At 43.8% G+C, this 27125-nt stretch overlaps 1 protein-coding gene across 1 annotated transcript in view; it reads left to right on the top strand.

Moving 5' to 3' along the window:
- The window catches only part of LOC126176187 (glycine receptor subunit alpha-3-like), a 701283-nt gene that overhangs the window by 665628 nt on the left and 8530 nt on the right, over window positions 1-27125 (top strand). The window contains exon 11 of the mRNA XM_049923329.1: window positions 19296-19439. Within this exon, the coding sequence (XP_049779286.1) occupies window positions 19296-19439 (144 nt within the window). The remainder of the gene's footprint in view (window positions 1-19295; window positions 19440-27125) is intronic.

Here is a 27125-nt window from a genome sequence, read left to right as displayed (position 1 = left end):
CCTTTCCTCACCTGTTTTCGCTGTCCAACATAGTTTGTAATTTTGACAGCTAATACATACTCTATTGTGGATTATCAAGTTTATAACATTGCCGGTTTGAGTTCTCACGTACTGACTGATGGGAAACAAATCGTTGTTTCGGTCAGGCAGTGGTGGTTAGACACTGGACTCGCATTCGTGAGGACGACGGTTCAATCCCACGTCCGGCCATCCTGATTTAGGTTTTCCGTGATTTCCCTAAATCGTTCCAGGCAAACGCAGGGATGGTTCCTTTCAAAGGGCAAGGCGGACTTCCTTCCCCGTCCTTTGCTAATCCGATGAGATCGATGACCTTACTGTCTCGTCTCCTTCCCCAAAACAACCCAACTCCTCAGTCAGTGGCTGTCCCCTGGTTGGTTCCAGTGGATCAAGTATAGTTGGGCTCACCACCTGTCTCACCTAAGAGAACGAGGGGAAACCGACCTCCCTGGAGGCCTTCTGAGTGCCACCGGTATTTAATTATCTATTGTCAGATGTTTTAAATTTTAGGCCTAAGGTTATTTGTTTTCTTAAAATTTTGCATACTTAATATTTTAACTTATCTTTCAAGCAAAGCACTGCAGACTTCTTCCTTTATAGATTGTGTAATATATTTTAAAATTTTGAAGTTTAATTGTGCCCTTCAGCCATTTGTATTGCACCTTTCATATGTTTTTTGAATTATTTTATTGATATCTTAATTGGATTTTAATCTTGTTAAGGTTTCTTTTTAAAGGCCTTCAGACGTGAAAGGTAGCATTCGGTAGAGATTCGGCTATATGCCGTTTTGGTTGTAAAGGTTATTAAATTACAGTAAATGACAATTAGGAGCATAAACTGACCTCAACTACCTATGGCTATTTCCACCATCCTATTACCTGTTCTGCCCAGCGGGTTTAGCGGGTGTCTCAGTGATTGCACCGCATAGTGGCTAAATCGCAGCAGTAGACCCACAAAGTGTTGCTCACTGGAAAACCTCCCCAACAGCAAGCCACCTAAGCGAACCACCACAACGTGAATGGACGAGGCTTGGGTAGTTTAAACCAGACTTCCTGGGTCGGTGGACCATGAAGCTCATAGCGATCGGACAGCTACACACACACACACACACACACACACACACACACACACACACACACACACAAAAACACACACACACAAACACACACACACACACACACACACACAAAAACACACACACACACACACACAAAAACACACACAAAAACACACACAAAAACACACACAAAAACACACACAAAAACACACACACACACACAAACACACACACGAAAACACACACAAAAACACACACACACACACACACACACACACACACACAAACACACACACACACACACACACACACACACACACACACACACAGACAGACAGCAGACTCATGAACGATTGGCGTCCGGTAGGACGACCGACCGACGCTCCGCCAAGACCGCGACCCGGCTCAAGTGATGCGTGGCGGCAATGGCCGGTCGAGCCATGTCGACCCAGGCCTCACTGCCGCTCCAACCCGACTGCACTAGTGCCGCGTTGCAACTCCCCGAGTAACAGGTCCGGACTAAGTTCCAGACGCGTTCTAACTGACTGGTCGACCCGAACTGGCGGCCAGAAGTCGCTATCCGAACTGAACTGCCTCTGACAGACAACTGGGAAGTAACAGCAGTAGAGCAAAGATATCACGAGAGGGGATACATATCGATACGCGCTGCTAACGCCGCTCATGGTCAGACAATGCAGCAACTGAGTGGCAATAGTACATTAAATGAACGTAGTGAGGTGGAAGTACGTTAAAAACAGGGTGTAAAATAGATGGTGGGAGCAAGAGTAACACATGGCTCCGATACGTTCGTCATATGTTCCACAACGTTTTCTGCGTTTATTTCAGGCAGTGTTACTTGTATTTTAGCACTGATAACTCCACACAAATGCAGCTCCTCTCCGTCACTGCCTGAAGTTTCGTATTCTCGGTGCACGTCTTACAATATGAGCCTCAGAACATAGAATTCCGTAACCATTTCCAAGCTGGAATGTTCCATGTGTCTAGCTCCAACTACCATTTAGCGTCCAAAGTCTGTTAGTTTGCGTCGTGCGGCCATACTAAAGTCGGAAATTTTTTCACATAAATAACCTGAGTATCAATGACATTTCGTCAATGCACAGCTATTTTATACCTTGTGTACACGATACTACCGCTATCTGTACATGTGCATATTGCTGTTCCATGACTTGTCACTACAGTGTATTTGTTTTTTTTTTTTTTTGTTTTGTTTTGGTTTTAGGGCGCAAACTGCTATGGTCATTAGCGCCCGGTCTGTGACTTAGGAAGCAGTAAAAAACTGAAAACGGAAACCAGCAGCAATGGGAACGAAAGTCATAAAATTGGGGAAACTAGAAGCAGAAGGAAGGCTTAAAAATCCACTACAGAAGGGGGTTGGTTGTCCCAAAAAAACTTCAAATGACTGACGTCATTTCACTGGCACGAATGAACTGTAGAACGCGATCGGCCGATCGCGTGTCATCTGCTAAAATTGACGATACATCAGGCGACAGCTGTAGACGGGCGCGTAACGGATGAAAATAGGGGCACTCAATTAAAAGGTGTCTTACCGTCCACAGCTGAGAGCAGTGGAAACAGAGTGAGGGAGGATCGCCGCTTAAAAGATATCGATGGCTGAAAAGACACTGCCCTATCCGGAGTCTAGTTAAAATTACCTCCTCCCAACGACACGTTCGGGAGGAAGAGGTCCAAGCACAAGGAAGAGTTTTCACGTCCCGCAATTTATTTTGGGGAAGTGTCGACCAATGCGCGTGCCATAAATGAACAACACGACGACATAAAACGCTCCGTAGGTCGGCGACGGGAATCGATGGAAAAGCTGGCCGAAGAAGAGAAACTGCAGCCTTGGCTGCAATATCGGCCGCCTAATTTCCGCAGATACCAACGTGTCCCGGGAGCCAGAGGAACGCCACTGAGACGCCCCCCAGGTGGAGCAAGCAGTAACAGTCCTGAATCCGGTGGACCAGAGGGTGCACAGGGTAAAGAGCTTGGAGACTGAGGAGAGAGCTGAGAGAATCTGAACAGATAACTTATTGTATCCGCCGATGGCGGCGGATGTAGTGGACAGCCTGGAGAACAGCGTAAAGCTCAGCAGTATAAACCGAACACTGGTCGGGAAGCCGAAAGTGATTTGGGGTGTCGCCAACAATATAGGCACTCCCTACACCTAACGATGTTTTCGAGCCGTCGGTGTAAATGAATGTGGCGTCCGTCATTTGTGCACATAGAGCAGCAAATGCCCGGCCATAAACAAGTGAAGGGGTACCATCCTTGGGAAATCGACAAAGGTCTCGGAGCAGGCAGATCCGGGGACGGAGCCAAGGCGGTGCTGTACCCCAAGTTGTCAAGAAGGTTTTAGGAAAGCGGAAGGAAAGAGAATGGAGCAGTTGACGAAAGCGGACTCCCGGTGGTAGTAGTGTGGAGGGGCGGCCTGCATACCCTACATCAAAGGAAGCGTCGAAAAAAATGTCATGGGCTGGATTAGCAGGCATGGAAGACAGATGGCTTGCATAACGACTCAGGACGACTGCTCGCCGATTGGACAGCGGAGGTTCAGCAGTCTCAGCATAAAGGCTTTCCACAGGGCTGGTGTAAAAAGCTCCAGACACTAAACGTAATCTACGGTGGTGGATAGAGTCGAGACGCCGTAGAATAGATGGCCGAGCAGAGGAGTAGACTATTCTTCCATAGTCCAATTTCGAGCGCAGTAAGGCGCGATAGAGGCGGAGAAGGACCACTCGGTCCGCTCCCCAGGAGGTGCCATTCAGGACACGGAGGGTGTTGAGGGATCGCAGACAGCGAGCCGAAAGATAGGAAACGTGGGAGGACCAGCACAATTTTTGGTCAAACATAAGACCCAAGAATTTAGCGACGTCTGAAAACGGAAGGTTGACAGGACGTAGATGTAAGAAGGGCGGAAGAAACTCCTTACGTCGCCAAAAATTAACACAAACGGTCTTACTGGGAGAAAAACGGAGCCGGTTTCAATGCTCCAAGAGTGGAGGCGATCGAGACATCCTTGAAGACGTCGTTCAAGAAGGCTGGTCCGTTGAGAGCTGTAGTAGAACGCAAAATCGTCCACAAAGAGGGAGCCCACGACATCAGGAAGGAGACAATCCATAATTGGATTCATGGCAATGGCAAACAGTACAACACTCAGCACGGAGCCCTGGCGTACCCCGTTGTCTTGGGAGAAAGTACGGGAGAGAGTAGTGTTCACCCGCATCCTAAATGTGCGCTCTGCCATAAATTCGCGAAGAAAAAGGGGCAGCCGACCTCGAAAGCCCCAAGAGAACAGTATGTGGAGGATACCTGTCCTACAACAGGTATCGTATGCTCTCTCCAGATCAAAAAATTTTGCTACTGTTTGGCGTTTCCGGAGAAAATTATTCGTGATATAAGTGGAGAGAGCAACAAGATGGTCAACTGCAGAACGATGCTTACGGAATCCGCATTGGGCAGGTGTTAAAAGACTGCGGGATTCCAGCCAACAAGCTAAACGGTAATTCACCATACGCTCCAAAACCTTACAGACACTACTCGTGAGAGATATGGGGCGATAGCTAGAGGGGAGATGTTTGTCCTTTCCAGGTTTCGGAACAGGAACGATAGCTTCCCGCCATCGCCTGGGAAAAGTACTGTCGGTCCAAATTCAATTATAAAGACGAAGGAGGTAACTCAGACTATGGGTTGATAATTGCAGCAACATTTGGATGTGGATACCATCCGGTCCTGGGACGGAGGAGCGAGAAGAAGAGAGTGCATGTTGGAGTTCCCGCATGGAGAAAACAGTATTGTAGCTTTCGCGATTGTGAGAGGAGAAAGCAAGAGGTCGTACTTCCGCTGCACGTTTCTGCGGAAGAAACGCTGGCGGGTAATTTGAAGAGCTCGAAATGTCAGCAAAGTGCTGACCCAATGAGTTAGAAATTGCGACGGGGTCCACTAATGTATCATGCGCGACAGTGAGCCCAGAGACCATGGAGAAACTAGGCGCGCCTGAGAACCGTCGAAGCCGGCTCCAAACTTCCGAGGAGGGAGTGAAGGTGTTAAATGAGCTACTAAAGAATTTCCAGCTTGCCTTCTTGCTATCGCGGATGACACGACGGCATCGCGCTCGGAACTGCTTATAGCGGATACAGTTGGCCAAAGTAGGATGGTGGCGGAAAATGCGGAGAGCACGTCGCCGCTCACGTATTGCGTCACGGTATGCCTCGTTCCACCAAGGAATTGGGGGGCGCTGGGGCAATTCGGAGGTGCGTGGTATTGAACGTTCCGCAGCTGTAAGAATAACGTCGGTAATGTGTGTGACCTCATCGTCGACGCTGGGAAAGTGACAGTCATCGAATGACGCTAGAGACGAAAAAAGTGTCCAGTCGGCCTGGGCAAACTTCCAGCGTCTCGGGCGCATATATGGCAGTTGAGGCTGCAGTCTGAGGACACATGGAAAGTGGTCACGCGAGTGTGTATCATCAAGGGCGAACCATTCGAAGCGCCGAGCTAGCGGAACAGTACCGACCGCAAGGTCCAAATGAGATAAATTTGTCGTGGAGGCAGACAAAAATGTAGGGACCCCAGTGTTGAGGCAAACTAGATCCACTTGGTGGAAGACGTCTAGCAATAGTGAGCCACGTGGACAAGGACGTGGAGATCCCCAAAGCGGGTGGTGGGCATTGAAGTCCCCAACCAGCAAATAGGGGGGTGGAAGCTGACCAAGAAGATGAAGGAGATCAGCTGGTGCCATTGGTGTGGACGATGGAATGTATACAGTACAAAGAGAGAACGTGTATCCTGAAAGGGAAAGACGGACGGCGACAGCTTGGAAGGAAGTGTTTAAATGGATTGGGTGATAATGGAGAGTTTCATGGAGAAGAATCATGAGTCCTCCTTGTGCTGGAGTGCCTTCAACAGAGGGGAGATCATATCGGACCGACTGAAAATGAGGGAGAACAAAGCGGTCATGGGGACGCAGCTTTGTTTCCTGAATACAGAAAATGACCGGCGAGTAGGATCGTAAGAGGATCGACAATTCATCCCCATTGGCTCGAATGCCGCGGATATTCCAGTGGATAATGGACATAGGGTGAACAGAAAATGGAGGAATGTGACCAAGGTTGCTGTCAACTCAACGACTGCTCAGAGCTTGCGACCGACAGCATGGAATGGCATTCAGCCGAAGGCAGAAGATCCTGATCCATAGGTTGATCAGGAGCAGCTCCTGCCACCAGCGACCGGCCGGTTGATCGGCCGCCAACAGTGCGCCTCGGCGACACAGAAGACGGCTGAGGGCGATTTCCGCCAGGTGGTGCTGTAGATGGGACACGCCTTGGCGGAGAAGGAGATGAACTGGGTTTCTTTGTAGCCTTCGTGGAATTATGATGTTTAGATGAAGGAGGAACCGATGGTTGTGAAGTTGGGGTACGTAAAAAATCTTCACGAGTATGCTCTTTTTTCGAAGTCTTGGTGTCTGACTTTTGGGCTCGAGATTTAGCAGAACCCGATGAAGGGTGAGCCATAGAGTGGGCAGGCGAAAGTGGTGAGGTTGAACGGGCGATCTTTGCGCTGGCCGATCTGACGACTGTGGCACTAAAGGTGAGGTCGCAAGTCTGCGTGGCCGCCTCCTTTGTTGACCGAGGAGAAGCAAGGACAGTACTGTATTTTCCTGTGTGAGGCACGGTGGGCTGTCGACTGGCGAATAATTTTCGAGCAGCAAATGTCGACACCTTTTCCTTCACTCTGATTTCCTGGATGAGCTTTTCGTCCTTAAAAACGGGGCAATCTCGAGAGGAAGCAGCGTGGTCACCCATACAGTTGATGCAGCGAGGGGACGGAGGTGGACAAGCACCCTCATGGGCACCCTTGCCACACGTAACACATTTGGCTGGATTGGAACAGGACTGGCTGGTGTGATTGATTCGCTGACACCGATAGCAACACGTAGGGTTTGGGACATAAGGGCGAACGGAAATTATCTCATAGCCTGCTTTGATTTTGGATGGGAGTTGAACTTTGTCAAATGTCAAGAAGACAGTGCGGGTTGTAATGATGTTTGTGTCAACCCTTTTTCGTAACTGTATGAACAGCCGTTACGCCTTGGTCAGACAGGTAGTGCTGAATTTCTTCGTCAGACAATCCATCGAGGGAGCGTGTATAAACGACTCCACGCGAGGAATTTAAAGTGCGGTGCGCTTCAACCCAGACAGGGAAGGTGTGGAGCAGTGAAGTACGCAGCAATTTTTGTGCCTGGAGGGCACTGACTGTTTCTAACAACAGGGTGCCATTCCGTAATCTGGAACAAGACTTTACAGGACCTGCAATTGCGTCGACACCTTTCTGAATAATGAAAGTGTTGACTGTGGAGAAGTCGTGACCTTTGTCAGACCGAGAAACAACAAGGAACTGTGGCAACGATGGAAGAACCGTCTGTGGCTGAGACTCAGTATTTTTACGCTTGTGAGCAGACATAGTGGAAGGTGAGGAAACCATTGCGGAAGAATCCCCCATGTTTACCGGCGTCTCCGATGGCCCGCTCCTCCCTTGTGGGGGCCCTCTCTGAGGGCACTCCCGCCTTAGGTGATTGTTCACACCTCAGGTCACACCTCCCGACAAACGGACGGAGGGACCAATCGGCACTTTCGGAAGGTATCAGCTCGGGTAATCACCCCTCCCTGGGCCTGGCCGTTACCAGGGGGTACGTACGTGTCCTACCTGTCTACCCGGGGCGTGGAATTACGCGTTACCCCGTCACCGGCTACGCACAAACATGCGTGGGTCGGCCTTCAGACACGCACAGGGAGGAAGAAAGAGAAAGGAAAGGAAAGGAAAGAAGAGAGGTCTCAAACGCCGCAGCGGAGGAAAGGGTAAAGAGAAGAGGTAAGGAAAAGAGAAAGACAAAGGAAGGAAGAAGACATGCAAGCAAAGAAGGCGAAGAATGCGTTACATGTTCGAGCGTCCGTCTCCGGACGTAGGCACAAACCATACTCCCAGATGGGGAGAAAGGGAAGGAAAGAGCCAGAGGTGAGGGGAGGAGGGGCGAAGATGGGGGATGGGGAAGGATGCGGAAAGGGAAGGTATGCAGCCCGGAAAGGAAGGAAGGCCACATTAGCTTGGGGTCCCGTGCTCGCTACGCACGTATCCACAAAAGAGTTGTGGACCCCCTGGGGGGACTTCAGCGTATGGCGGTCATGTTTATCTTTCTTGACCTATGGAGGATTTGGCAACTAGTTAGGGCTAGGTCGCACCACATCGGCGGTTTGCTGTATTGAGTTACCATGGTCGTCTTCTGATATCATGATCAGTTTAAGATGTTATTGTTGTTGTTTTTAGTCCAATGACTGACACACACACACACACACACACACACACACACACACACACACACACACTTCCCTCCATTTGTTGTACCGTGGTATCGCATAATGTGTTGTATCAACCATACATCTTTTGATCACGTTGTACCCCAAATTTGTCTCCCAAATTACGTTCAGTATCTCATTGGTTACAGGATCTACCCTTCTGATTTTCCAAATTCTTCTATGGCACCACATGTAGAAAGCTTCCGTTTGCCTAAACTCTTCGTTGCTCATGTTTCACTTCCATACTTTGCTACACCCCAGACAAAAACCTTCAGAAAACACTTTCTAACACTTATATCTCTATTCGACGTTAAACTTTTCTTCTTCAGAAACGTTTTCCTTATCATTGCCAGTCTACAATTTACATCCACTATGTCGACCATCATCAGTTATTTTGTTCGCCAAATAGCAAAACTCATCTACTACTCTAAGTGTCCCATTTCCTATTCTTATTCCCATAGCATCGCCTGATTTAATCCGACTACATTATCTTTATTTTTCTTTGCCGGTCGTAGCGGCCGTGTGGTTCTAGGCGCTACAGTCTGGAGCCGAGCGTCCGCTACAGTCGCAGGTTCGAATCTTGCCTCGAGCATGGGTGTGTGTGATGTCCTCAGGTTAGTTAGGTTTAATTATTTCCAAGTGCTACGTGACTGATGACCTCAGAAGTTAAGTCTAATAATGCTCAGAGCCATTTGAACCATTTTTTACTTTTCTTGATGTTCATCTTATATCCTCCTTTCAGGACACTGTCCATTCCGTTCACCTGCTCTTCCAATTTCTTTGCTGTATCTGACAATTACAATGTCATCGTCAAACGCACAAGTTTTTCTTTCTTCTCCATTAACTTTAATTCCTACAACAAATATTTCTTTAGTTTCCTTTACTACTTGTTCCTGTACAGATTGAATAACATTGCCGGTAGGCTACAAGGTTGTCTCACTCCTTTCTTAACCACTGCTTCCTTTTCATACCCCTTGACTCTTGTAACCAGTGTCTGGTTTCTGTACAAATTGTAAACAGCCTTTCGCTCCCTGTATTCTACCTCTACTACCTTCAGAATTTTAAAGAGTATATTCCACTCACTATTGCCAAAAGTTTCCTCTAAGTCTACAAATACTATAAACGGAGGTTTTCGGTTCTGTAACCTATATTCCACGATACATACGTCTTAGGGTGGGTATTCGCCTCGCGTGTTCCCACATTTCTCCGGAATCCAAACTGATGTTCCCCGAGGTCAGATTCTACCAGTTTTTTCATTATTCTGTGAAGAATGCGTATTAGTAATTTGCAACCATCACTTATCAAACTGATGGTTCGATAATTTTCACACCTGTCAGCAACTGCTTCTTGCAATTGTAATTATTAAGTTCTTCTTGTAGTGTGAGGGTATTTTGCCAGATTCCTACATCTAGCACGCCAGATGGAAGAGTTTTTTCAAGGCTTGCTCTCCCAAGGCTATCAGTAGTTCGGACAGTAGTCATATTACAGTTCCTGTCAATATGAGACTAAACGTTTGTATATCCTTTCGCCTGCTTGTTTTACACCGTTTATATATATTCTCTTTTCGTCAGTTAAACCCAATATGGGCTGTGTTATCTACGAATTCCTTCTAGGCCTTGTTTTTTTTACCTATTTTATCCTCTGCTGCCTTTAATACTTCGTTTCTCAAATCTGTCCATTCGTCTTCTGCTATGTTCCTTTCCACTGTTCTAGTGAACCGTTGCCTAATGTTCCCTCAAACTCTCAGTAACCTCTCGTACTTTCAACTTATTCCGGTTCCATCTCCGTAACTTCCTAACTTTTTCAAATTTCTTCATTTGGTAAGAATGCACAGCTTGGCCCTGAAAATGTCTTGCAATTTAAAATCTGGTACCTAAATCTGTGTCTCACCATTAGATAGCCAATCTGAAACTAAGCTATCTGCAGGTCCCTTCCGCATAAACAATCTAAATTCATGATTCTTAAACCAAGTGCCAGCGATTATTTTGTTATAGTCTCTGAAAAAATCTAAAAGACAGCTTCATCTTTCATTTCTTTCACTGAGTTAATATTCAGCTGAACTGTAAAATTATTACTGGTTCACCAAAGGTTATTAATCACAATTAATACATAAAATGTAAAGTGGAAGTAGGTGCCAAGGAAAAAGTGGTGAAATTACACACAATTTTCAGTAACACTCTTTATTCAAATTTGGTACAAGACTTTACGATATTTAAAAAAGGAAACCTAACGAATAAGTCACAATTTACGATAGGAAAGAACTTGTAACTTGTTAAATTATTATAAAAAATTTCACGCCAGTAAAAGGCAATTTCAGGCAATCAATTTAACGTATACAACGCTACGCTGTATAATATTTCAAGCACTGCTAAATTACAGGTGAATTTCACTCCATTAATATATGAATACAATTTGAATATATGACTTCACTTTTGGGTAGACAAATTTCCCATTTGGTTACAACAGAAGTAGCTACAGCCACCCACAACAGCCTCACTCAGGCACATTAAATGGTGCAGAATCTAATTTGTCTGCAACATATAAAGACAATCCTGTTTACAAATGTTCTCAAAATAGAAAAACCAAAACGCATGAGTCATGCAAACGGGGAGGGGGGGGGGGCACTCACAGTTAATAACATTAACATTCCAAAATATATTGAAAAACAAACATTACAAATTTCTGCCAGTTAAATTACGGAAAACGCACAAGTTCGCAAGGTAGGAATTGCGAACTTTTACAACATTCTCCTTTCAAGGCAACAATTCCTACCCGTAATCTAACGGCAAACTTTTGCATGGCAAGAAAACACACTAATAACCAACTACCTGTATAAAACACATAAGAACGTTGAGTAAATTATTTAAAAGGTACTGCTGTAGGGCAATGCTAGGATTCGCGGCCCGACACAAATGACAACCGGCTACTAATTTCTTAATGTCACGCCCAAGGTGACTGCTAAATTTTCTTAATCGTTTTATATGTGCCTAAGTGACCTCCCACCTCTACATCTACATCCATACTCCGCAAGCCACCTGACGGTGTGTGGCGGAGAGCAATGATGATACTGGAATATTGGCTGCATTAATATTTGTGGCAGACAAATTCGGATGTGGCGCTGTTGACCCACTACCTTACACAGAATACCTTTCCTCAAGCTGTAACGTCCGACCACCTCACCCGACCTATCCGTTGGTTGATGGAACTCAATTCAACATCCTGTTCCTGGTTTTCTTCGAGATTTCTAAACAGTTTGGGTACTTCCCCCAAAACTAAAAGCTGACCCTGAAGTGGACCCGGATGGTGCTCCTCCGAACAATCTGATGGTGGGTCAGACATCCGGCTGAGGGCATCAGCGACCACATTCTCGGAACCCCTGATATGCCTAACCTTAAACTTAAAGGCTGAGATTCTCACGGCCCAACGAGCGATTCGACTGGTCTTGTGTGGCCCAGCAATGACCCGACTCAAGGCTTGGTTATCAGTCTCCAACAAAACAGGTTTATGTTCAAGGTAAAATCGGAATTTGTCTAATGCAAAGAGAACCAGCAAGGCCTCACATTCGTAAACTGAGTATTTCGCCTCAGCGTCATTCAAACGGCGCGAGGCATAGGCCAACGGTTGCCTCTGGCCTTGCTATTCTTTCAACAAAACGGCGGACACTCCCGCACCTGACGCGTCTGTCTGAACCACAAAGGGCTTATCAAAATCTGTCACCCCAAGCACCGGTGGATTAGCAATCGCTTTTTTGATCTGTTTGAAAGCCGCCTGCTGAGTGGGACCCCAAGTAAATTTAACCCCCTTTTTACGGAGTTGATTCAAGGGGGCAGCTAAGGCGGCAAAATACGAAACAAACCGCCTAAAATAATTCATCATTCCCATTAACTTAGCGACTGCCCGCTTATCAGTCGGAGGTGGGAGCGCGCGCGCACAAGGCTTTAGTACGATCTTCATTGATCGGAACCGCATCGCCTGAGACAATATGGCCTAAGAAGGAAATCTGGTGCCTCGCAAGTGTGACCATCGAGATTTTAACGATTAAACCAGCCTGCTGAAGCTTGGTAAACACTTGGCGCAAATGACTCAAATGCTCTTCAAACGATTTACTGTATGCCATATGGTCATCCAGATAATTACAGACAAGGCGCAGTTCAAAGTGACCCAGTATACTATCTAAAAAACGAGTCAAAACAGCAGCTCCGGTGACCAGGCCAAAGGGCACCCGGTTGAATTCAAATAGATTCCAATCGATGCAAAACGCTGTGACATATTTACAGTCCTCTGTCAACGGGATCTGGTAATAAGCCTGATTTAAGTCACGAACCGTGAACCAAGACGCGCCTGAAAACCAAGTAAAGGAATTGTGTAGATCAGGCAATGGGACTGATTCCAAAATCACCTTTTCATTGAAACGACGGTAATTTACCACCACCCTGAAATCACTACCCTGATCCTTCGGTACCAAGAATATCGGAGAGGCATACGGAGAAGTCGAGGGACGGATAACCTCTTGATCTAACGTCTTCTGTACCTTTCACCACAATATTTTCGTCTTAGGTGGTGAGAGACGATATGGGGACTGTAACAGGAATATTGTCAATCAAACGAATATCATATTCTAATTTATTCCTTACCCCAAGTTTATCACAAATAAGTCAGGAAACGCATCCAACAACTCGTAGACCTGTTGGCCCTGCCGCCGAGAAAGATGACAGATCAATATCATTAATAGGAGCGACTGACAAGGAAGAAGGAGTAGATGTTAACGCAGCTCGACATTCACAAAATCCGAACTTCTGATTTGGAGCAAACTTACAAGAAAACTTATCCCCGGAATAATCCAAAACGATTTGAGTTCTAGAAATGAAATCAGAACCCAGCACCATATTTACCGGCAAGCTAGCAACGAGAGCAAAGGTCATTGGCCACGAAAACTGTCCTACCGAAACACAACCCTTAACCCATCCCGCCAGACCATTAACCACTCGACATCTCCGAGGCGGGATTTATTTTTAGGTGTCAGTTTGATAAGACTGAGAAATTCCAGAAACCAAGCCTCATTAAGGAAGGAATACGTGTTACCCGTATGTAATAAAGCGCACAGAGGATCCTCTTTCAGGTCAAGACAAATATAAGGTAGGCGTAACCGGGAATCGGCAGCTACGGCACGCCGTTCACTAAACAATAAGTTACTACCGGAAACGTGCCGTCTGCCCTTATGTCATTTAGTATTTCTTGCCTCACGTATTACCGGACAACCCTTAACTAAAAACGTAATATCACCACATCGAAAACATTTCCTAGCTATGCCATGATAACTTCTGCTAGGATTGCGTCTTTCCACTTCAAAATTTTCCTTCTCTCGCTCCAACACATTAACACTAAGTCCTCACTCAACTTTAATGCAGAAGCAGAAGTAACAGTAACAGTTCTTTCCATGTCTTCGGGGGTGATTTAAAAATAAAATTTATTTTATTAGCAGCCGCCATCCCTTCAAGGATTACTGCAGTTAATTGCTCTTCTGTCAAATCATTTAGCATGGCCTGCGAAGCTTCCTTTACCCTTTCCACATACGCCAATAAATCTTCACTTGCGGCCTGTACCTTCCAAATATACTGACATTCAAGATGTTTCTAAAACCCTCTGTAAGTCTTTCAATGATTACTAGTTATCTAAGTAGAGGCAAGGCGAACCTCACCGAAAGAACCCTAGACATTGATTCGTTAATCTCCCCTCTGCTAACGTGTAAAGCAGAGCTAACAAAATGGAATGTGGTATTCCAAAAGCCAAGGAATGCGGCTCAAAATAAACCAGTAACCAAAGAATTTCCTGTATCTTCACTAACGATTCTACTGTTCATTCTCCTACATACATTAACAGCAGTGAAATCGGGTTGGTTAACTGTGCGAAAAACTCAGTTATGTTCGATTCTGCAGTTTTGGTTACTTGGTTCCATTCCCGCTCGCACCGGATCCAATTGGACCTGCCGACTAGATGCTTCTGAGCTAGATTCTAACCCAGTTAACCTAATCTGTAACGCAGCCACCTTCCGCTGCAATTGAATTTACTTCCTTACGATTTGCCTCATTTACAATAACTTGTTCTAAGACCCGGTTTGCGATTCGGTTGGTCAGCAATAAACCAGTGTAAATATAGTTGTAACTCACCTACTTCTGCCGCCGCTGCCATGGCTGCTGGAAAGTGACCAATAACTTCTGATGTAATTTGTACCGGCTTCAGTAAGGCATCCTTTAAAAATGGTAGCAACTCGTAAACAGTACCTTTCTTATATATGTTACGAATGCGCAGTTGGTACAGTATCTGGTCTTTGCGCAGCAGCACTAGTTCTGGGCATTCTGTCGCACCCATCACGACCTGGAATATACAAGTAAACAACAACTTGCCCAAAACAAAATACCACAGGACTGTTAGTAAGTATAACCAAAATTTCACCAGTTACTCAGGGGATAGTAACGAGAACGTACTCACGCTCTGCTACCAGTAATGACTACTGCTTCACCAAAGGTTATTAATCACAATAATACACAAAATGCAAAGAGTAAGTAGGTGCCAAGGAATAACTGGTGAAATTACACACAATTTTCAGTAACACTCTTTATTCAAATTTGGTACAAGACTTTACGATATTAAAAAAAATTCTACAATCATTTAACGAATAAGTCAAAATTTACGATAGGAAAGGACTTTTAACTTGTTAAATTATTATAAAAAATTTCAAACCAGTGAAAGGCAATTACAGGCAATCAGTTTAACTTATACAACGTGACGCTGTATAATATTTCAAGCACAGCTAAATTACAGGTGAATTTCACTCTATTAATAAATGAATAGATTTTGAATATGTGACTTCACTTTTGGGCAGACAAGTTTTCCATTTGGTTACAACAGCCGTAGCTACGGCCACCCACAACAGACTCACTCAGGCTCATTAAATGGCGCAGAATCTAACTTGTCTGCAACATGCACACGGGGGGTGGGGGGGGGGAGGGGGACATGCATAGTTAATAACATTAAGATTTCCAAAATATATAGAAAACCAAACATTACAAATTTCTGCCAGTTAAGTTACGGTAAACACCCACGCTTGCAAGGTAGGAATTGCGAACTTTTCTCCTTTCGAGGCAACAATTTCTATCCGTAATGAAATGGCAAACTTTTGCATGGCAAGAAAACACACTAATAATCAACTACCTGTATAAAACACATAAGAACGTTGAGAAAAAGCCTTAAAAGGTATTGGAAAAAATACAACAGTTTTTGCTGACTAGAAACAATATAAAAAAATCCACTACCGCGTACATTAACACCCTTGCTTGATTATAGTCAAATATACGTAAACAAAAATGTACATAAGTTGCAGCTTCAAGATGAGCACGCGTTCGTTATGCAATTGACTAGTTCTTACCACTAGGTAAAAGGAATTTTTCTTCTTTCTTAGAGTACCTATTTCCCGTCAGTCAAGTAATACTAGTTATGGCAGACGAGAGAATGGATCAGGTCTTAGTGCCTTGCATTTTAAACAGTACAGCCATTGTTGCCTTATACCTTCACAATCATGGCAAAGGGTAACAGTCGAAAAACCCGTAGGTAAGGTGGCAGGGAAAAGAAGCAATCCGAACCACAGATTTTCTCTGACTTTCTCCCCCCCCCCCACTCCCACCCTTTCGTCCTCAAAAAGGGACAAACGGACCACCCTTTCTAATATTACCACCTTCCCGCGAGTGGGCAGACGAGAATGAATGGCGGGAAAGCCTCCAAAATATACGGCTAGTATAATTAACATGAATACGTAAACTGAATTCAATTAAACTCCATAAAATCTGTTAACATTCAATACTCAACTTCTGGTACGTTACGACTCCCAGGACTGATCCAACGCAGCACCTCCTAGTGCTCAGCCGAGCCGAACGCTACTCGCCGTTTCAACGGGCGCAGGAAGGCGCGCCGTTTTTCAGAACCTCCTCGCCGGTCGACAGCATACGGCCGAACTGCAAATTAGGCCCCTTTTGGACCCACGCTCAGGAACGAGCAGTTAACACCCTATACCACGAAGCCGATGCTCGAGTCGCTAACGCTGATGCCGCGGTCTGCGTGCTGCCCCTCTAGCACCGGCACAGAAGTCGCTTCTTGATGCCCCGACTACCAACTCTCTTAGACAGCCCATACAGCCACTTCTTAAAACCACGCGAACAGCCCACTTTTCCCGTTTCCCGCTAGAGGGAGACACCGAAGCCTTCAATTGCGGCAACGTTGCCACCGCCGCAAAACGGAGGGCGACTGCTTCACGCTACGTGCCGCGGCGCACTTTTCAAAACTAACTTTACTACGGCTCATCAGCTAGTTGTTTTCCTTCTCTTCCTTTTCCAACTATCGAATTACATTCCCATATCACAATTAAATTTTCGTCTCCTTTAATTATCTGAATAATCTCTTTTATCTCATCATACATTTCTTCTTCGCCGGCGGAGCTAGTTGTCACACAAAGTTGCACTAGTGTGGAGGTGTGGGACTCGTGTCAGCCTTGGTTACGATAATGAGTTCACTATGCTGTTCACAGTAGGTTACTCGCATTCCGATTTTCATTTTCATTATAAAACCCACTCCTGCACTATCCCTATGTGTCATCGTATTTATATTTCTGTATTCACATGACCAGAAATGCTGTTCCTCCTGCTACCGAACGTCACTAATTCCCAATGTATCTAACTTCAAAATATCCATTTTCCTCTTCATATTTTCTAACCTACTTGCCCGTTTAAGTGACATAACATTCCACGCTACGATCGGAAATATCCCATTTATTGTTTTCCTGATGACGATATCCACCAGATTAGTCCCCGAGCGGAGATCCGGACGATGAACTATGTGAACTCCGGAATATTTTACCGAAGGGGAAGCCATCGTCATTTAGATAAACAATTGAGCTGCACGCCCTCGGAAAAAATTACGGCTGTAGTTTCCCCTTGCTTTCCGTCATTCGCAGTACCAGTACAGCAAGGCCGTTTTGATTGATGTTACAAGGCTTGGTGAGTCAACCACACAGACTGTTGTCCCTGTAACTTCTGAAAATCTCCTGGCCACTTCAGGAGCAGCACGTTTCTCTGGCGTCTTAAAAGATACCCCTCAGCTGTTGTAGTATCTATGGTATGGCTATCTGTATCGCTGAAGCACGCAAGCCACCCAACCGAGGGCCATATCCGTGGTTCATCACTGAACTACAAAAGACTTGATATTTAGTTACAAAATCATAATGGTTAATGTCAGTATCACAATTCTACTAAAGATAAACATGAACAGTAGGGAATTCGAAAATCAAGAAACCGGAAGAGTTTATAAGATGATGGATGTTAAAATTTGTGTGGCCAGACGAAGTACGGAGTAGTGAGGTACTAGAAGAAATGAGATAGAAACGAAGTCTCTAGAAAATATTTAATAATACAAGTTGGAGGATGTCGGTTTATTGTAAATCATCCAGAAATAGTTAATCTGGATTCAAAAGCAGCAATAAATAACAAGTCTGTGCACATTGACGGATATTAGAGCCTGCAAAATAACTGCAGATTTTTTTTTTTTTTTTTGTACGACACAGTCACAAGAGCATTTCACAATTTCGTAATTCGTTTCGAGCTGCTTCTGTTTATATCCAATGATTCAACCCGATTCAAAATTGAAGGCACAAAGTCTGTAGATGAGTCAGCCATCATGTTACGGCATTTTATTCGTGCAGGTCCTTTTTGATCACGTAAGTTATTCAATTCAAACTTACCGGTTCCGGGCATTGTCATCTTCAGATCTGTTACAAATAGGGAAACAGTGGTGTAACCAACAACGGGTAAATGTTCGGATGAAATGGCTCTGGTGTATAACAACGCGACGGGAAACTGTCATTTCTGAGAACTCTTCTTACCCCTGTAGAGGTAAAGTACACATTTTCCAAATTTCAAATGACACATTGAGGCTTACTGCCAAACCTGATTGGTGTTGAGAATCTGTAGTTTACACATAACGACCCGAGCTTAGATGCAGTCGATTGAACTAGATGGTATCGAATTTACTTCCACATATACTAAAAAGGTGCCCCTACGGCGCTGTACCCTATGGTAAAAACAGCATTGGCTAAAGGGTTTCTATTGGAAGATACTTAAAATCGGCAAGGTTTGATCATGATACAAAAAATATTTTTTAGTCGATGGTGCTGAGTGTAGTAGATATGTACTGGCGATACGAATAGGACACTAGAAGAGAGAGACGTGATCGATGTAACGAAAACATGGATGAGCTTAAGAATGTCAGCAGTCAGTAGATTTGTTTCCTCTAAGGGATTACAGTACGATGACAATTATACTGGGTGACAGTTGTTGAACTACATGAAATAAAATCATCATAAGGTCTGTGTTAGAACGTTCGAACTGCACTGTTGGCCGCAGGGCCTGGTGGAGTTAGTATGAGCATGAGCTCGCGCCTTCTTTTTGTCGACCTCTTTCGTTTGGATGGGGCCGTCAATAAGTAAAATTGACGCTTTTGGAGCACTGACAATCCGCATTTCGCTGTCAATAAGTCTCTTCACCCTCGTCGAATCATCTGAACATGAGCAAGTTCGTTTGAAACCTCTAACTTTTGCCCAAGATAGAATTTGTAAGATGAAACAGCTCATTATTTACATGACAAACTACTCCCTTCCTCTACGCCCTGGCAACCCCATGTTGTCGGCCTTCTCTGTAGGTTTCTTCTAAACTGCACAAGGTTTTTTGAGTCTGGAGACAATCTAGAAGGCTGCATACATTGCCCTCCACGTCCGAGTTTTCATCAAGCGACCAATTCTAATACAGGAAGACGACTACTTGGAGCTGGCAACGGTCGGCGGCAGACTGGGACATTTCCACGAGGCCTCGCCGCTGCGGGCCGGGGACGACCGCGATGAGGTCTCCTACGTCTTCAGCGACGACACTGCCGGCCGAGCGCGAGTGTACTGCGTGAGGTTTAAAGCTGATATCACTCTTCAATTGAAACACAGCCATCAGCACGTTCTTGCACGGTACACGAGCACAGCCATTAAACAACATTGGCACTCCTAGCCTACAACTACCACAGTATGTACAATTTATTGTATGCACAGACTTAAAATTTATTTGTCACGATGAATTCACGGTACTGAACAATCAAGTTTAAAATTTTCTTTAGTGAACAATAAATTTTCTGTGAAAGTGTGTAACACAAATGTTATGTTACAGAGTTATATTCAAGTGTCTGCAAATTGTGTTACCCCACAACAAGTGACTACTGAAGTAAACATTACGTAGAGTTCTCATTGATTACCTTTGGTGCAGTTTTCTGAAACAGTGTAATTAGGAACTGGTACTGTCCACTTTCGTGTACAGCACACGCAATTGTTTTATCACTTACTAAAAGGCAATATAGCTGTCCATATTTGAATTTTGCATAAAATGAATGTAGCTGTGACAAAAGAAAAAGCGAAAATTCCTATCAATTACTAATTTCCCACCATCTAAGTGTTTATGTTGAGGGGAGAAAATATGAATAAGAATGTCTGTGACCTAGAAACACTCCCGTGGTTAGCGGGCTGCTGTGGCCGAGCAGTTCTAGGCGCTTCAGTCTGGAAACGCGCTGCTGCTACGGTCGCAGGTTCGAATCCTGCCTCGGGCATGGATGTGTGTGAAGTCCTTAGGTTAGTTAGGTTTAAGTAGTTCTACGTCTAGGGGATTTATGACCTTAGATGTTAAGTCCCAAAGTGCTTAGAGCAATTTGATTTTGAACTCCCGTGGTTAGCTTGTTCGTTGAATAAGTTCTTTGAATTTATTGGACTATGTAGGTAACGAGAAAATAAGAAAGCCTGCATTGTTTCCACTGTCAGATGCTGAAGAAACGTTTTTCTCTTTAAAGATACAGCACAGATGTGACAACCCTTTCAATTTCCTGAGAAAAAGTCTTACCTGGGAGATTCTTTGACATTTGTGAATTGCTTCTGCACACAGAGTGAACACGTTTCTATGAGATTGCTGATAATTGCATTCGAAGATCATTTTAATAGCCAAGTAGGTATTATCTAAATACTTGAAGTTATGATGATTAATATCTCAGAGAGCAGCCCCATTTATCAGTAGTGAATCAGTTTCTCGGATAACAAAGAATACCTCTCTTCGCTTTATCCAGTTTTTGAGCGAAAGGTACATGTGAATGCATGCATGTTACCAACTTATGAGAAAAAATGTACGATCAAGTGCTGCTGGTAGCCGTTCTTAATTGCATCGTGTGCGCCTAATCATACACCAGATATTCTGATAGCTGCTGGATCACATATCTGTTGTACCGGCAATGCAAACTTGTGCCTGCATCTCAGACATAAAGATAACTAACAGTAATGACAACTCATTGTTCCTAACTTTTCTAACTGAACTAAAGGTTACTTCTTCTCGGGCAGTGTCAAATACTTATTAAGGCAATGAAGTAGTACTGGGGGATGAGTGGGATTCTAAGGCCTATTCAGCCATTAATATTTACTTCCTAGAAAATTCTGAGAATAATTTCTTTCCTTCTCAATACATTTTTCTGATGAAGCTTGTGCTCCGTCTGTGCCAAACACGATGTGTACCAGGCCAAATATGTTTGTGTTTCTTTCTTCATCACAGATAATCAAAAAAGAAAACCATAGCTGTAACTGGTTTAATCAGGTACTAGTTCAGAAGCGTCTCATGATTAAGATCACTGTATCGTCTGCCATAACAAATACAACTGTTGGTATAATAATCCCCTTCTAAGTGCGAGTATTAAATAAGGAAACAATCTGTGTTGTGCTTCCTGTACCCCACATATTAATTTGCACAGATCTAGAAACATTGAAGGCTGCACATCTAGTTTTTTATTAATTTATCACTGGTTTGTTTTCAAGTTCTGTCATCCCTGAAAAGTGATGTAGAAATGTACAGGCCGAGTTAATTCAACCAGGAAACTTGTGTAATAGTTACAGTTAGTGGAAAGCGGACAAACCCGTTATTGCATTATTGCACTTTACATTAATCCATATCCCGAAAAACAGTTTTATTGGCTATTATTGGAATACAGTCTGTTGTTATCTGGGACTTCTACCACAAGTCTATCAGACAAAACTGTATGTCTGTTAGTCACCATTCATAAAAACTTAACTGAATTTCGTAACAGCCACGAATACCGGTAACATGTCACTATCCTCAAATTCTAATAAGGTGTAATGTATGTGCAGCCTCTTTATCATACTGGGAGCAACTAAAATAAGAAGGGACGATACAAACACACACGCAGTTAGCTGTCTTAATAATATCTGTAAAAAGATATCTTAACAAAAGGAATAACTTCCGTGATAAGTGTGAATTACGAGGGGAACCGCCGAAACTATAGAAGTTGGAAGGGTAAGCGCGAGTTTAAACTATGTGGAATTTTTATTTTTCTTCTATTAATTATACCTGGTAAGGATCTCAGGCTGAGGAGCAACGGTCGATCGAACAAAGGTTTGGAACATACTTCATTTGACCATGTATTCCATTTCATTACGGTTCTCCCAATTAATCTCGACATGACATCTGTCATCCCTAAAGGACATTTTCATTTTTGGAAGCAAGCAACCGCAAACCTCTGACTTACAATTGAGTTTCACAACATTGCCGATAGCGCAAACTATGGTAATTTGTACGTAATATCCAACCAGCAAGAAACTTCTTCCATAATTCTACAATAAGACTATAATCATGTGCATCTGTGAGAGTAACTTCCTTGAAAACAGGGATAATCTACGTGTGTTTCCATGCGTTTGCAAAACTTCGTTTCTCCATCGGCCTACGATGAACTACTACGAGAAGGGAGCAAGTAATTTTGCGTAACCCATATGACCAAGACATCAGCAATGGCTCAGTAATACCGCAGCGCTCCACTTACAATTATCGAATGTACTTTTACACCTGGTAGATTCTAAACTTTCGAGAACTTACATATCACTAGGTACTGTTAGTTGCTGAATTATTAAGTTATACGGAATTATTTGTGTTCCATTAGAAATATCTAAAGTATGTGTACATTTAGGCCACTTAATTCAATTATTTTAGTACATTTTCCAATAATGTTATAGTATCAGTATCGATAACAACAGTTTTACTGTCCAATACTGTGGAAATATACACTGGGCGAAAAAAATCATGAAAACATAGTGCTACTGCAGATACGGATAAGTTTCCCATTACACCTTTTACACTTTCAGTACTGTTTGCAGCTCGTAAGTGACAGCTTACCTTAGTGAAGACTTTCTCAGCAGCAGAGCCTTAACAGATGTTTGTATTGTAAAGGTATGCATTGGGTTCTTCTTCTTCTCTGTAATCCTTTGTGGTGCCTAAAGCTATTTCCTACGTTGTTACCGGACCACATCACTGTAACGTTGCCTACTAAGCAATATATTCGTACAGTTTATTAGCACTGAGTTAAGCGAAGAATCCAACATTCGGCAGAGTACATGTGGATGTTGATATCACCCACAATGTGGAATTTCTACAAACCGTGACAATGGTTACGACTACAGAACAAAGAAAATTCTTTCTGCACAGGAAGTGAGTGTTGGAGAGAGATCCTGATATTTGAGAACACTGTATTTCCACAAACACGAGGAATTAAAACATTCTGGGTGGAAATTTAACATTTGGAACCCGCATTCCACAAAGCGCTACAGATATCCAAGAGTTAAACAGCGGTTCATCACTGTATACAGCACTGTATAAGCGCGTAAGTCCAGATATTTTTATTGCTGACTGATGACAGTGTACATAACAATACTACATTAGTATTTACTTCACTTGGAGACTAATAATTACAGCCATTAGGATAATACATTTTAAGTTATTTAGTGCCGCCAAGTACATGACGCAAGAGCAAGCCGTTAATGCGTACTTTCAATTGCGCAGCAGATCCGGTGTTGAAACTTGGATTCATGGATGCAAAACAGGGGGGTCTACATGACGCAAGAGCAAGCCGTTAATGCGTATTTTCAATTGCGCAGCTGATCCGGTGTTGAAACTTGGATTCATGGATGCAAAACGGGGGGTCTTTATTGACAGGCGTACGCTACTTACTAGTGCCATAAGGGCCGTGTAGAAAACATCAGATAATAAATTACGTGAGGTGTTTGCGGGAAGATTATAAAACTCAGATTAAAAACAGCTAACACCCTGAAGCGGATACATATTAAGGTAACAATGATTACAATATCTGCACTGATACCTCTTAACACCCTGTATACTTCGACTATAAGAAGTCCATTTTGTGCAACAGACCCGAGTCATCGCCTTGTACAGACGACTCCAACACACTGTACGGCCTCTCCAACAAGGATTACGAAGCCATGACTCCTAATGTTATCAGAGTGTTATTACGTAGTCTGTCATATAGAGACGTTCACCGTAACGAGCACATCTGTTTCTGTAAACTTCGAAATTTTCAGACGTTCCTGGCCTGGCTTCCTGGATTCTTATATGTCATCCACAATACATTTGGGAGCAGTGACATATATTCTACACGTAAACTACAAGTCGAAGTTTTAAAGTTATCAATCGTAGCCTTTTTAACTTATGTCTCTACACAGAGGCAGGTGCCACAGTAATTAACAATTTGAGCTCTTTTCCGGAGACTGCAAGTTTCACATCTGCGTCAGGTCGTCCAAATTTAGATTGCCCAACCGAGTTGCTTGTAAAGGGCAAAGCCAAATTCTTTTTCCATCTATGTCCCGTCTGAGCATATTATCCATCTGTAAGAGCTCATTGATGAGAAACACAATTTTAAACGTCTTTTCCCGGTCCTGTAATATAGGCCTGTGCTCTGCTAGAACCTGCTTTCTGTTTCTCCTCCCTTTCCGACACGGTTACATAACTGGTTCACGAGTGTTCGAGTGAGTTCCTTCTTGTCATCTACTGTCATTTAACAGTATAGGGCTCTTTTTTGAGAGCAAATTATTAGCTATTTTCATACCAATTGATGATACCAGCCTTACCTATGCTTGCTTCATTGCAGCTTGTTTTTTCTTTTATCACTAAGAAACTGTTATTTATGGCAAAGTCATTACTTTTACTCGTCACTACATATAGCTTCCAACTGTCCGCCCCAGTAGCTGAGTGGTCAGCGTGACGGATTGCCGTCCTCCGGGCCCGGGTTCGATTCCCGGCTGGGTCGGAGATTTTCTCCGCTCAGGGACTGGGTGTTGTGTTGTGTTCATCATCATTTCATCCCCATCCGGCGTGCAGGTCGCCCAATGTGGCACCGAATGTAATAAGACCTGCGCCAAGGCGGCCGGACCTGCCCCGCGAGGGGCCTCCCGGCCAATGACGCCAAACGCTCATTTCCATTTCCATAGCTTCCAACTGCCTCGTCATAAGCATCATTTTAAACGCCGATTAAATGACACTTCAGTGTCGGATAGGCACTAAAACTATACTACCAATTGCTCAGTATTATTGCAACTGAATATGACATTTATGCTCCCGTTGATACCAGAAGTTTTTATTTTTGTGAAAATTCCCGTTGCTCAGCGGAATGTTTTGAAGTGATATAAATATTGTACTGAAGTCTATTAAGACCTTACGCACTATATGAGTAAAATACGTTGCTATTCATTAACACCCCTAATGCTCAAAAGTTACGAAATACACGTCCTTATTTAGCATGCGCATCATTTTCTAGTCTCTATGCAGTATGTTGTTAGAAAAATTGGCTTTCCAAATGTTCGCCAATTTTATGTCTCAGTAAGTGAATTGACACAGAACACATTCCGTCATCGGATAGTTCTTATCTTTCAACCAACAGGTCTAGGGCTGGGTCATTTCAAATCCTTCCATATGCCATTATTTTTGTGTCGTGCTTTTGCTGCATGTTCTTAATGCTGGTTGCGCTTTCAGATTCAAACTGGTTTATGGTATACAATACATAACACAATTCTAGCTTTACATTAACAGAATGAAGTATTTTTGTGCTTCTTTATGTATACATACGTAGTAAAATTCCTCTTAGTTGCTATTTTTGAAAGATGATGATGATGATGAGGTCCCATATTCCGAGGAGCGTACGGGACGATGCGGGATACCCGCACCGCTGTACTAGGCAAGGTCCTAGTGGAGGTAGTTTGCCATTGCCTTCCTCCAACCGTAATGGCGATTTTGAAAGATTTGAATTTAAATTTAAAATTCCTGCTATCACACGTACTTCTTGCCTTTATTTCTCTTAAATAGCTGTCATCACACTCACAAAAACTAAAACTAAACTCCGCCAGAACAGGCCATGACGGTCCAACGGTACGGACCGATCGCCGTGTCATCCTCAGCCCACAGGCGCCACTAGATGCGGATATGGAGGGGCATGTGGTCAACACACCGCTCTCCCGTCCGTATGTCAGTTCACGAGACCGGAGCCGCTACTTCTCAATCAAGTAGCTCCTCAGTTTGCATCACAAGGGCTGAGTGCACCCGCTTGTCGACAGCGCTCAATAGCCGGATGGTCACCCATCCAAGTGCTATTCCAGCCCGATAGTACTTAAATTCGGTGATCTGACGGGAACATGTGTTAGCACTGCAACGAGACCGTTAGCACCACACCGTCAAGGCTATGAAAAATTATAAGCATCGGAAGTGATAGATACAAATAGCTGTTTGGCTGTGCAACCAAGAAACGTTAGATGATCTGCTTCCGACAGTGATTCGGAGGATATTTTTATATTTTATCAGAAATGAAAATGAGCCATTGTCAACGAGAAATCATTCTATAACAACTTCTATATCGCCCAGTTTGTTTATTTTTATTCTGTTACTTCTTTTAATTCAAACAGTTGTAATAGAAAACTGATAAAATACACATTGCTTGTGTCTCTCTGTGCACATATGTGCATCGCCTGACGAGGGCAGTTGTTTGTGTGGGCGTAGGTGTTTCAGTATATCTAATATATAAGTAGCAGATTCAACCGAACATTAAACACACATGCTTTATCAGTTGATGTACTCTCGGGGAAAGACACTGTTTCACCCCGTAGGGGCTGGTGTGAATAAGACACTAGAGAATGACGGAAAATAATCACCAAAATTATACTCGTAACTTATTGGTGGAAGGTGGTGACTGGTTTTGTGGGATATGACAGTGCTAGAACCCAGAGACTACAGGTACAAGTATTTCTGTTAAATCTTTAGTTTACAGGGTCGCTGAATTATTAATAACTGTCCCAAATGTATATTCGATTTCAGTCTAAATGAGGGAATCTAACTCTGTAGAAACATCTCTAAATATTTAGGTGGGGCAGAAATAGCTTTTCCTTATTTATATATTTTGAGAGATTGCTGTCAACAGCTGTGTACAACCCAGTAGATAACCATTAAACTTTTCTTACTGGCTAATGACACATTCGTCGTGTACTCTAAAGGTAGTATCCACATCCACTAAGTTCATCTACATCTACATCTACATTTATACTCCGCAAGCCACCCAACGGTGTGTGGCGGAGGGCACTTTACGTGCCACTGTCATTATCTCCCTTTCCTGTTCCAGTCGCGTATGGTTCGCGGGAAGAACGACTGTCTGAAAGCCTCTGTGCGCGCTCTAATCTCTCTAATTTTACATTCGTGATCTCCTCGGGAGGTATAAGTAGGGGG

This window comes from Schistocerca cancellata, chromosome 3 (genome assembly GCF_023864275.1).
Source record: "Schistocerca cancellata isolate TAMUIC-IGC-003103 chromosome 3, iqSchCanc2.1, whole genome shotgun sequence".
NCBI lineage: Eukaryota > Metazoa > Arthropoda > Insecta > Orthoptera > Acrididae > Schistocerca > Schistocerca cancellata.
Note: the sequence above shows the minus strand (reverse complement) of the source record. Positions and strands in the feature narration are given on the sequence as shown.